Source organism: Mercurialis annua, linkage group LG5 (assembly GCF_937616625.2).
Source record: "Mercurialis annua linkage group LG5, ddMerAnnu1.2, whole genome shotgun sequence".
NCBI classification, from domain to species: Eukaryota; Viridiplantae; Streptophyta; class Magnoliopsida; order Malpighiales; family Euphorbiaceae; genus Mercurialis; species Mercurialis annua.
In genome coordinates this window covers 48,269,350-48,282,247 of record NC_065574.1, presented here as the reverse complement: position 1 = coordinate 48,282,247, position 12,898 = coordinate 48,269,350, and the positions used below count along the sequence as shown (strand labels likewise).

At 33.4% G+C, this 12,898-nt stretch overlaps 2 protein-coding genes across 5 annotated transcripts; one reads left to right on the top strand and one right to left on the bottom strand.

Moving 5' to 3' along the window:
• Positions 1–1,246: 1,246 nt before the first annotated feature.
• LOC126680469 (pentatricopeptide repeat-containing protein At4g19440, chloroplastic) lies at positions 1,247–8,805 on the bottom strand. Of its 4 annotated transcripts, XM_050375595.2 has the most exons (8): positions 6,174–8,805; positions 6,014–6,090; positions 5,848–5,901; positions 5,020–5,116; positions 4,844–4,920; positions 4,214–4,376; positions 3,678–3,726; positions 1,247–2,700 (listed from the first exon to the last, which is right to left on the bottom strand). In XM_050375595.2, the coding sequence occupies exon 1, from the start codon at positions 8,733–8,735 to the stop codon at positions 6,255–6,257; it is 2,481 nt and encodes an 826-aa protein (XP_050231552.1). In that variant the 5' UTR covers positions 8,736–8,805; the 3' UTR covers positions 1,247–2,700; positions 3,678–3,726; positions 4,214–4,376; positions 4,844–4,920; positions 5,020–5,116; positions 5,848–5,901; positions 6,014–6,090; positions 6,174–6,254. The 4 variants fall into 4 exon arrangements, with proteins under 4 accessions (XP_050231552.1, XP_050231551.1, XP_050231553.1 ...); XM_050375594.2 differs by lacking the exon at positions 3,678–3,726; XM_050375596.2 differs by lacking the exon at positions 3,678–3,726 and having other exon boundaries at positions 5,050–5,116.
• Positions 1,319–2,869, top strand: LOC126680473 (coniferyl alcohol acyltransferase). Its single transcript, XM_050375600.2, is given in 2 exon segments — positions 1,319–2,046; positions 2,048–2,869. Coding segments are annotated over 2 exon segments (1,335 nt in total). The 3' UTR covers positions 2,655–2,869.
• Positions 8,806–12,898: the final 4,093 nt, after the last annotated feature.

Here is a 12,898-nt window from a genome sequence, read left to right as displayed (position 1 = left end):
AATTTTGTGGTGCTCAAAATAACCACCTTTAACACTTAATTCCAAAAAGAGAATACCATACATTTTCTACAGATATTTATGTTTTGATGGAATTTTTATTAAGGTTGAAGACTTTTAAATTTGTGTTTTTTTATTAGGATAGACTTCTGCACAACTATTAATTATCATTTATAATTATATTTCTCAAGTTTATCTTTATTATTAAAAGGCCAAATGTCGTAAAAAGGCCAAACCTTTCATAAAAGTTTCACAAAAGTCCTGACCTTTCAATTTTGTCGATTTTGGCCAAAAACAAATTATTTGGTTTCAATTGTGGCCAACTCTCAATTTGATTTCAATTTGCCTATGTGACGCATATGTGGCGCCTATGTGGCATGCCAAATATTGAAAGGTCAGGACTTTTGTGAAACCAAATAATCTATTTTTGGCCAAAATCGACAAAATTGAAAGTTCAGGACTTTTGTGAAACCAAATAATCAATTTTTGGCCAAAATCGACAAAATTGAAAGGTCAGGACTTTTGTGAAACTTTTGTGAAAGGTTTGGCCTTTTTATAATATTTGGCCTTATTAAAATGATTAGAATTATATTTGTTCTTAACTTTGTAAATTTTTTAAATATTAATCCTAATATCGTAATTTTGTCCGTGTCCCCCCCCCCCCCCCCCTCCACACTCATCGAATAGTTATATATACCAACATGATAAATATTTACCTGAGATATACCGGCAGATCAATAAATTAGCAAATGGAAAATTCCTAGCTCTGTTTGTGTCTACGAACTTGTATCTTTTTATCTGATATATAACATTCTATGCATTCACAAAGAGTGTAATGTTCTAGTCGGTATTAAAGGTATTCTTAGTAAGCTTAGATGGCACTCTCTATAAACTCGAACGAACTGGGCGCCACATGTCGGTTTCCGCTTTCAATAAGCCTCTTAATTTTGATCTCGTATATCCTCTCCCAAAGTTTAAAGAAGACCTAACTATATTCACTTGTGAAAGGAAATATTGGCACTGTTACATTTTAGATTTTGATAGTTTTTCAACCAACAAACCTAAATTCTTATATATTAGCATGATGTCATTTAGCAAAATCATGCCTTATTTCTCAATGATGTTGCCGGCCAATTTGCCCACTTATGTGACTTTGACTCTATTATTTACATGTAGTGACATCAATGCACTAAAGCTATAATGCAAAGTGGAAATTATGAGTATACTTGCAAATTTTTGGGAATCTGAGTTCTTCACACGTAATCTTGCTTTCTATAAATTTATTCATTACAATTTACAACTAGATAACAAAATTTGTCAAATGGAGGCAGAAGCAGGAAAGTTGGAAGTTCACATCACTGGAAAGAGCATTGTTAAAGCAAGCAAGCAATTGCAGAAGCCTTATATACTAGCCCTATCCCACCTCGACCTACTTTCCGGCCGTTTTCCTGTTACATACTTGTACTTCTATCCTAACCCGCAAACTGCTAGCTTTCCCACTATCATCAACTCTCTAAAGCGCTCCCTTGCTGAAACTCTGAGTTACTACTACCCCTTTGCTGGTCGAATAGTTCAAAATCCAATAACTACGGAGCCTGAGATCATATGCAATAACGATGGTGCTCTGTTGATCGAAGGCCATGCCGATATCTCCTTGAAGAAACTAGACTTCTACAATCTTAATCATTTTCTGCAAAGCAAACTTGTTTCAATCGACTCTGATTTCCCTTTGCACATCCAAGTCACAAGTTACAGTTGCGGTGGCATTTCAATAACATTCACATTTGATCATGCACTAGGTGACGCAACTTCTTTTGGCAAATTCTTGTTCTCATGGTCTGAAATTGCTCAAAACAAGACGCTGTCTTGCATTCCTAACCATCAAAGAGAACTTTATCCGCGTTGCCCACCGATTTATCATCCTTCTTTGGATCATATTTTTGTTAAGTGTACAATCGAAGACATTAAAACCATACCGCAAAAGAACATCTTGCTTAAGCGGCTTTACCATATTGATGTCTCCAGCATCAATAAGCTGCAACATATTGCTAAATGGCAGCAAGAGAACCAAAATTGAGGCCTTCTCAGCCTACATATGGAAGATTATGGTCACAGCTATTGATGAAAAGCATGATAGGTGCAAGATGGGATGGTTAGTTGATGGCCGCGGTCGAATATATGGAAATCAGAATTCAATGTCGAACTACATCGGAAACATACTGTCTGTGACTGTTGGAGAGGCAAGTGTTGCACAACTCAAACAAGGATCCCTTTCAGATATTGCTACAAATGTTCATGAAGCCATACTAAAGGTTACCAATGAGGAGCATTTCCAGGATGTAATTGATTGGGTTGAATGCCACAGGCCTGGTTTGATGCTGCCAAATATCGTGTTAGGATGTGGCGGCCCAGCCATTGTGTTGTCATCAGGTAGGAGGTTCCCGGTAGCTGAACTTAACTTTGGGTTTGGCAGTCCTGCTTTAGGCACAGTCTGTTCTACAATAGAAAAAATTGGAGTTGGCTACTTTAACCAAAGACCAAGTGCTCAGGGCGATGGCTCATGGACTGTGTCAGCAATCATATGGCCAGAATTAGCTGCAGCCCTCGAGTCTGACCTTATTTTTGAACCCATGTCAGCCAGTCATCTTCAACTGTGATGTCTTCCATCTCAATTTGTTTCCACATCTCCATTCAGAAATTCTCCTGTCAGAAAATATGCTGAAACAATGAGCAAACTGCACGTCTATGTATATTGTGTATTAAGCATCAATCAATGCTTTAATTAAGCAGGACTTGAGTATCAATTTACCTTCTAAACTTGCACGCGATTGGAAATTAAAACCAAAATAATTATTTTCTATCAATTCGTCCATGAACTTGTCATTTTTTATCGATTAGTTCAAATGTGTCAATTTTGAAAACGACTGTAGGAGGCATATTGACCAAAGATTTAGATTAATTGATCAAAATTTAGACTATTTGATAAAAAAACAACATGTTCACAAGACCATTCATAAAAAAGGTAAATTTGGTATTAATTGCCCATCACCTAAAAGTTCAGGGGAAAATTAATATTTAAATCCATTTAGCAGTATGCAACTATTTGCTCTAGTTTGAACAAGAGCTCCCAATATACAGAAGATTAAACTCTCCTCACTTAACTCAATCTAATACTTCAATGTAAAATAAAGAACAGCAATCATGTGAGAATAATTAATTACTGGATACTGTGTCAAAACCACATCACATCTGTTCAATACATATTCCTGATAAAGATTCAACCAACTCACAGACAACCCTAATTCACTTGCTAACTCTCGTATGTGAAGAACCAGGTGCCATAATTCTAGACGACGAAATCGACAGCCACATTCTACCTACCTTGGTTATGTTAAGTCATCACATGCCGGAGTAGACTTAGGATTGAGTATCAATTTGCACCTATAATAAGTTTTTTTTTTATCAAATTAGTCACTTGAACTTTACAAATTTAAGAAATTAGACCATATGTAACGATTTTGAAGACAATTGTAAGAGACTAACTAATTAAAAATTTAAATTAATTGATTATAATTTTAGCTAATTGATGAAAACTGATAAGTTCAGGAGATTAATTTTGTATTAATTACTTATTAGATATAAATTTAAGGGGAAAACTGATATTCAAATTGCAGACTTACTGAATCAGGGAAGTCGAAATTTTGGGTGTATCATTTAATCCAATAGTTTCTGAAAAGGTGGATATTTGTTATTGGACAAGTCTTTTTGTTTCGAACATGCCTAGCTCATGAGAACAGAACCGAATATTTTTGCAAGATCGCAAAATCCATGTCAAACAAAACCACGACGACCAATCATAACCTGTCTTTTACTATCATCATACCACATACCTATCTGGCTATCTCAACGCTCAAGTTTTTTAAACCATGCAAGTTTTATTAGAGAGTTCAGATGAATTATGACTGATATCAGCAATTTAGCATTTATTTATTGGGGCAACATAATTATATGCACATGCAGCAAACAATCTGTTATGCAAGCTCATTAAATGGCAGCCACTTGAGAGATAGAATAATGAAGACTTCAATATTAGCGAAATTAACAAATAAGGACATCAAACTCAGTAAAGTATAACAATCAAGATTCATGATAGACTAAATGAGTTTAGCTGCTTGCATAAATCAATTAAAAAAGCATGAAGTCAATAAGCATCAACCTGCACAAAGAGTCAGGTCTCTTTAGGTGATGCTATTTGCAAGGTGGAAGCACAGTTCTCGGATTTAGGCTAGACAACGACGCCGGATATTCTTAGCAAAGGTACTTGAAATATGGTGAAAGAGTTCTCATAGACCTCTCTAGGTGCATGCTCATGTTGGCCCCTGAAACAGTACAAAATATAATAATAATAATAAGAGTATAATATTACAACAATGAGGATACAAACAACATTATGCATTATTTTCTCTGAATTATTTCTAATTAGAACTACTAAGAGGGTAAGAGCCTGTTTGGGATTGTTGTTTGATTTAGATATGCGATTTTGTAATTATTTTGAAATAATTTATTGATTTAATAAAAATTATAAATTACTTTTATTTTATCAAACCTGCTAGCCTGTTTTTTTGGAAAAGCATCAATTTTATCTGTTTTTTCCAAACACGATTCACAGCCAAATAGAATCAAGACATTTTTCTTTACATGCACTTTTTCCAACCATAACACACCCTCAGTTTTCACAAAAATATATAGTCAAAAGAACAAACTAAATTTGAGGGGAAGAATACAGAGTAAAAGAAACTTAAAAAGAAAAAGAAGAAATAAAAAGGGTCAACAGGGCCAGAAATACCTCAAAATCTCTAAAAAAATTAGAATAATCAGCCACGTCAACTGGCTCTCCATTGCACATCCCTTGTGTGGGTGAGCCTAATAAGATACAAATAAAAAAAATCAGAGTGCAACCAGCTGGAATTTTACAAAAAAGGAACCGAGATGTTCAAAGCATTATTAAACAGAGAACCGTACATTTTTATGACTTTTCAGCATCATATTCACCTGGTTAACAAAAGAGCAACACCCCCTCCAAGGATGAGTTCACATGGCTTATCTTATATTAGTATAGCTGTATGAAATTTTTATAACACTAAGTAAATACAAGAGAACCCAAAAAAACGTACAAGCTCAAAATCCAAATGCTAAATCAATATTGTTGTGCAAAATGCTGTTGAAGTATCAACCAGGAAACTCAAAGGGTCCACATTCAACATATTAGACGTCAATTTGTTTTTCGATTCACATATCAGAATGATTAATATGAGCACCTTCATATAGCAAAAAGGTTCAGTTTCCTATCTTAGCATTTCATGAGTAGTAGAACTTCAGTCAACCTATTAGATACTAAGGTGTATACTAGTCATAATAATAAAAATAACAGATTAAAAGAACACGTCCTTTAAATATTCATCATACTGAAAGCAAACCTCCTCAGAAGTCCATATTAAGAAGTGAAGACTTTGTAGCTGTTCTATAGTAACTAGAAAAGATCATATGGTCATTTACAGTTCGAATTTGGATTGTGCAGTTTCTCTTTACAAATCCTACAACTGTCCTTCATAGATTACATACAAAAAGAACAGCAAGAAAAAAAGAGGGAAGAAATTCAGAAGCGCTAAAACCAATTGGTGACGTTCTAGAGAACATCAAACTGCAAAACAAACTGGCATTTTGAGTCAAGAGAGCACAAGTAAACCATTATTTAGAGAAAACAATGTAGCAATGTGGCATGGAAGTGAAAACCAATTAGATAATGAGATAAGATTAAGGAATGCTATGAACAAGTATTGTTGGATGTACCTTAAGCCAAGCTTGTGGTGCAAAGAACCAGTTTCCATTCCACAATAAGCACCCCTACAATCAGTAAATTTGATTGAAGAAAACTCACTAGTCCGTACATAATATGAAAATTAAATGTATTCACACAAATACACGAAAATCATAGATGAATCATCAGGTAACAAACCTTGAAGTTCAATAACAATACTTTGAATTTGAAAGAGAACCGAAGAGCATGCTATTCCACTGCCCGTGGTCAGCTTCCTTAAGAAAACAAAATTAAGCAAGATTAAAAAAAATGTAGTATTTATGACAATCAGCACAATGAGAGTTACAAATCTACTCACAGTTTGTAGATAAGCTAGTGATATCTGTACCATATTTGATACGAAACTTTGTCAGATATATAACCTTAGCTGAAGTATTGATTATTCCTGGTTCGTGACTACTGATGGCAGACGCCACCCATCTATCAATGTTGTATATGTAATTTCATCTAGAAATACTCCTTTGGTGGACATAAGATCACAAACTCTAAGAGCTTCCTCTACCTTCCCTTCTTTGCAAAACCCATGTGTAAGGGCATTATATGTGATGGCATCAGGAACGATTCCTTTTTGATCCATCTCATTCAGAAGCTTAACTGCTTGTGTCATATTCCCCAACTTACAATACCCATTTATCATGACAGTGTAAGTAATTTTATTAGGATCAATGTTATTCAATGACATTTCCTGCAAAACATTATCAACTTTATGCATCTGCCCTAGCTTACAGTAACCACCAATAAGGGCAGTATAGCAAATGACATTAGGTAAAATGCCCTCCTTTCTCATTTCATCGAGAAGTTGATTTGCATTGTCGGCGAGACCAATATTGGAGAGTCCATATATAAGAGAAGAATAAGTGGCAGAGGTTCGCGGAATGTCTCTACTTCTCATGTCATCTCTAAGTCTAAAGGCTTCCATCATATTCCCATTATTACAATATGCTCGGATTAGTATATTGTGAACTACAGAATTTAGTTCCATTTTTGTAGAAATCATCTCTGTAAACAACTTCTCACCCTCTTTAACTTCGTTGGCTTTACAGTATCCATCAATCATCACCCCATATGTATAAACATTTGGAACATGACCATTTATTTTGCATTCATGCCAAAGCCTGCCAGCTTCTTCTATTTTACCTGTATTAAAAAGCCCATGTAGAAGCAAATTATATGTACATGTGTCTGGACGAATTCCCCTTGTGACCATCTCTTCCTTAAGTTTAAAGCCTTCCTCAACTTTACCTTCTTTGCAGCACCCCAGTATAAGCGAGTTATATGAGATCCTGTCCAACACTAAACCTCTGTCTAACATATCCTTGAGAAGCTTGGCAGCATCTTGCGTGCTACCAGCTTCACAAAGTCCATGAATTAGAGCATTTGAGGTTATTGCAGTGGCTGCAAAACCTTTCTCAAATAGCCCATACCAAAGTTCAATTGCCTCAGATTGCTTACCATTCTGACAGAGTCCAGATACCAACACAGTCAGCAAACTATCATTAGGCTTTAAGTTTCTTATTAACATCTCCCTAACAAAACGAAGAGCAGAGTCGAACCTACCCTTCAAACATAGCTGATGAATAACTGAAGTAAATGCACCCTGATTTATCACTAGACAACCTCCTGATAACATTTCCTCCAAAAGACATTCCGCATTTTCTATTTGATTACTCTTGCAAAAACCTTGTATAAGTGAATTGCAAGTAACTGAATTGGGACAGAAACCATTGGTAATCATATGGTCTCTAATTTGTAGTGCCAAGCTAATATTACCTATCCTACAATATCCATCAATTAATGTGTTGTACACAACATTGTTAGGCGAAAAACCTCTATCAGTCATTTCCTTCAAAATACAGTTAGCTTCGTCAAATCTTTCCAATTTAACCAAACCATTAATGAGTACGCCGTAAGTTACAAGACTCGGTTGCACTCTCTCTTTAACCATCTTTTCTTTAAACAGAAACGCCTCATCTAATCTCCCATTCTTGCATAACCCATGTATAATATTATTATAAGTAACAACATTCGGAGCAACACCCACCTCCCCCATTTTAACAAACAATTCAAGAGCATCATCCACTCTACGTCCGATACAAAACACATTAATCATAGTACTAAACAAGTACACATCGAGAACAACACCGCCACGACACATAATATCAAACACTTGATAACACATTTTAATCTCATTTCCTCTCACTAAAGAGCTCAACAAAAAATTTAAAGTCTTAGGAGATGGAAACAAACCCTTATCACCCAACAAACTCAACAACTCAACGCTAACACCAAAACCAAGATGCTTAAACTGTGTAATATAAACATGTAATAACAAATCCACTACTCTACCAGTGAAACGCAAATGAACAAAAACCGAACCAATTTCAAAATGCCTTGTTTTGAGATCATTTTGATATAAAGCCGGTAACTTTCCATCAATTAAACGAATCAAAAGCAACCTGGCAGGTGATGAAAGACCGGAGGAAACAAGCAATCTAATCAGAAGGCAATAGGAACTCACAGTGAAATGAAAATTACAGGCCTTGGAAGCAAAATGAAAGAAATTTAAAGAAGTTTTAACGTTCACATTTGATCCAAGAGCAAGAAAAGAGTGATCAAATTGATGAGGAGACAATTGGAGTAAAAGTTTTCTGCTTTCAGAAAAACTAAGAGATGGGTTTGAGAGAAGAGAAGAAACCAAATTGATTAGAGTCTGATTAGGAGCTGTTCCTGCTGCCTTGGCGTCATTATCAGGTGGTTTCTGGTTCTGGGTATTGGTGGTTGTGGTTATAAATGTTAGAGGGCGGAGTATTGGAGGATTTAAAAAGAGGGGTTTGATAATTGAGACTCTTCTTAAATCCATTAAAGAAACAGCAACGGAATCAACTCAGGAAGACGACATGATGTGCTGCTTTAACGAAAAGAAATCAGGGTTGAGTTTCATTGAGGAAGAAACATGGTTTGGGCCTCTTCGATTATTAGTAGCCCAATCCCATGGAAAACGATTAGGAGGAAATTAGGCCCAGCACCACTAAAAACCTACTTAATCTCAATTTTACAGTCCGGCCCAGATTATTGAAAATATAAGATTTCTCTCTTTCTTTCTACATCTATACCGTCTCTTTTTTTTTACCGTTAAACATTTACAATAATATAATTAGAGGTGCAATTTTCACCTATATCCATTTACCCACCCATTATATTAAAAGTATGGGTTATAAAAGGGTAGTTATATATTAAATGGGTAGTAAATGGGTAATCTTCCAACTCATTAAAATAAGGATTTTTTACTCAAATAACCAACATTCATGTTTGATTTACTTTTATACCAACACATATTTGACATCTTAAAACTACCATGTAAGGGAGAAATTATTACTTTTATACTATCCATATAAATAGAACCCTAATAACACAAACCCTCATAATTACAATTATTTTCTCTCTCCTCATATTTTTCTCTCCTTTCTCTTTCAATTCACCTTTCATACAAATCTCATATTTGTTCTTCGCACCAATCCGCCTCCGCCGTTCCGCCATCTTTCTTTTATCATTTTGATTTCAGATCTGAAATTTTTAATTCTTTTTTTTTTATTTTCATATCTGTAATTTGTTTATTTTTTAATTTTGTTTTCACCATTAAACATGTATAAAGATTATCTTTTAAGAATCTAATACTCATTTCATGTAATGTAGAATAATTTTGTGATTTTATGGAATAAAATTCTGTTATTTCTGCATTTTTTTTATGTTTCTGCATTTTTTTTATTCTGCATAACGATTTGTTGGTGATGATTGATTGCTGAATTATTGCAATGTTACAGTGTTGTTGATTTATGTTGACTTTATGTTGATATCAACTGATTTTTTTTTTATTTTTACATTGACAACTAAAATAATATTGTCTGTGAAATAAACTAAAAAAATTAAATTAAATTAAATTGAGACTAGAAAATGATATGCTAGCATCAGGGAAGAAGAGATATATTGATGTTGCATTATTATAATGTTATAATGATGATATGGTGTTGATTTTCGGTTGATATTTTGTTGATTTTAGCATCGGTGAAGAAGACAATAATGATGTTAAATTATTGTAATTTTACAATGTTGATCTTATGTTGATATAGTGTTGACATGGTGTTGATTTTGGTATTGGTTAAAAAATATAAATAATGATTTTGAATTATTACAATATTACAAATTTGAATTTATGTTGATATTATGTTGATTTTGTGTTGGTATTTTAGATTGGAAAAATAATTTATTAATCTTTGGTTAATTTAATGTTGATTTAATGTTAATTTTATATTGATATATATAAAAATTAAATATATGATATATAATAAATTTTGATTAATTATTAGCAAAAATAAAGTTAAATAAATATTAAAAATAAAAATTAGTGTTAAAAAAGATTTACAAAATTAATACTATCCAGTTTTTTAAATTTTGTTGATATTGTTGATATTAAAACTGACAAAAACAACAATAAATAATGTACACATGTTGGTTTTATATTGATTTTGTGTTGATTTTGAGTTGATATTTGATTAATTTTAATGACAAATAGTATACACATGTTGATTTTGTGTTGATTTTATGTTGATCTTCAATTAATTTTAGGGATATGCGCATGTTAATTTTAGGCTGATTTTAGGTTGACATCGAGTTGATTTTCCGTTGATTTTGATTAATATAACTTAAATAATTGTACATCAATAAAATTCAACATTGATTTTATAATAAAATTTGTACGTAGAACATAATATAAGGAGCAAAAAAACCAACCAAATTCCAAACATGCCGAAATGAATTTAGTACATTCTAATAAATTAACACTCTAGAAAATGAAAGTTATAAAAAAATGGCTGAATACCAATAGCATATATTTATGTACGGAATTCTAGAAGGTTTATCGAGAAAAAAACACAAAAAGATCAATCATTCAAACAAATATGTGCACTCCACATTCCATCATGCTGCTTTTCAAATAAACATCTATTCCGCAAACTTATAGGAGGCATTTATTTCACAGACAATATTATCTTATTTGTCAATGTTAAAATAAAAAAAATTAGTTAATATCAACATAAAGTCAACAGAAAATCAACAACACTGTAACATTACAATAATTCAGCAATCAATCATCATGCACAAATCGTTCTGCAGAATAAAAAAAACGCAGAAATACAACAAAACACAAAAAATGCAGAGTTAACAGAATTTTATTGCATAAAATCACAAATTTTATTCTACATAACATGAAATAAGTATTAGATTCTTTAAAGATACTCCATATACATGTTTAATGGTGAATAAACAGTAAAAGATAAACAAATTACAGATCTGAAAATGAAAAAAAAAAGAACAAAAAATTTCAGATATAAAATCAAAAGGAGACAAGAAAGACGGCGCGGCGAGACAAAGGTGGAACGACAGAGATGGAACGGCAAAGACGGAACGACGGAGAAGGAATGGCGGAAGCGAAAAAATAAGAACGTGGAGAAACTCTGCTGGACTCGTGGAGAAGAAGAAGCCGTCGCCAAAATTCAAGAGAAAAAAAAAAGAAATAGTAGAAAAGTAAGAATTCAAAGAAATTAGGTTACAATTTTAATTTTGAATGATATGAAATGTAAACTTTGACTTTAGACTGTATAAAAGTAAACTTGGGCCATTTTCAGTATATTAGGTAAAAAGCCCTTAAAATAAGGGTTATAAAAAAGTTTAATATGGCTACCCACACTCTACCCATAATGATCTAATAGGTAAAATTGGTTGAATGACACATGTCAATTTAAGAGTGTTTGAGTTTTTTTAGAATATCAAATAAATTTTAAATTTCAAAATCAATATTCAAAAGTCATAATGAACCAAAATATTTTTTTTGGGAAAATAATTTTTTTCAAAAAATAACTTTTTTGTCGGAAGTTTTTTTCGGAAATTTATTTTCCAAAAAATACTTTTTTGTCGGAAAATATTTTTTCCAGAAAAAACGTTTTTGACAGATTTTTTTTTTCATAAAATACTTTTTTTTGTCGGAAAATACTAGAATTTCGTTTTCAGAAAATATTTTTCCCGGACATATTCTCTCTTGAAATCTTCAAAGTAAATGGACAACGGTGCAAGCCGTATCTTGGACCTTTGACGGATCAAGTGGTGGAACAAATCACGTTCACCACTCCTACATAAATTCCGGGCCACGGTCTAGCTTTTGACCGAAAATAAAGCGCACTCGAGAGGCAATCTCGAGAGGTTACGTGTTTTATTTTATTTATTTTATTTCTTTTCTTTTTATGCTTATTTAATTTGTTTATTTATTTCCGTTTAATTCCGGGGTGAGTTTTTGTGTTTCTGCATGTATATTTCAAGATTTCAGGAGGTTCTCGTTCGGAACAGGGCTTTCCCGTTCGAGACCCAGCCCTCAGTTCCATTTTTTTTCGAACGTGAAGGCCTTTCTCGTTCGGGACTAGGCAAATTTCGCCTTTGTCCCGTTCGGGAAAGGCTATTCCCGTTCGAGACCCAGCCCTCAGTCCCATTTTTTTTTCGAACGTGAAGGCCTTTCTCGTTCGGGACTAGGCAAATTTTGCCTTTGTCCCGTTCGGGAAAGGCTATTCCCGTTCGAGAAACAAGGCAATTTTGCCTAGTTTCGAAAGGGTCTCGTACGGGACAAAAATGTAAACCGGGGAATAAGCCTAATCCCGTTCGGGATTAAATTATTCCCGTTCGGGAATCATCAAAAATTTTGAAAAATTTGAATTTTGAATTTTGAATTAAAGTGTAGTAGATTTCTTGGGACTTGTGTTTCTTTTGAAACTTGTGTTTCTTTTGAGATTTGTGTTTCTTTAAGATTTGTGCTTTGCAAAAATTTGAATTTTTCACTTGGATTGATGATTTGGCAAATCCAAACCATTTATTAGTGTTTAAATTTCACTTGGATTGATACATGGTTTCAATATAAACCGTTAAATCAAATCTAAGTTATTAAATGGAGAGTTTGAATTTAGTGGTGGGAAATCTTGAGAT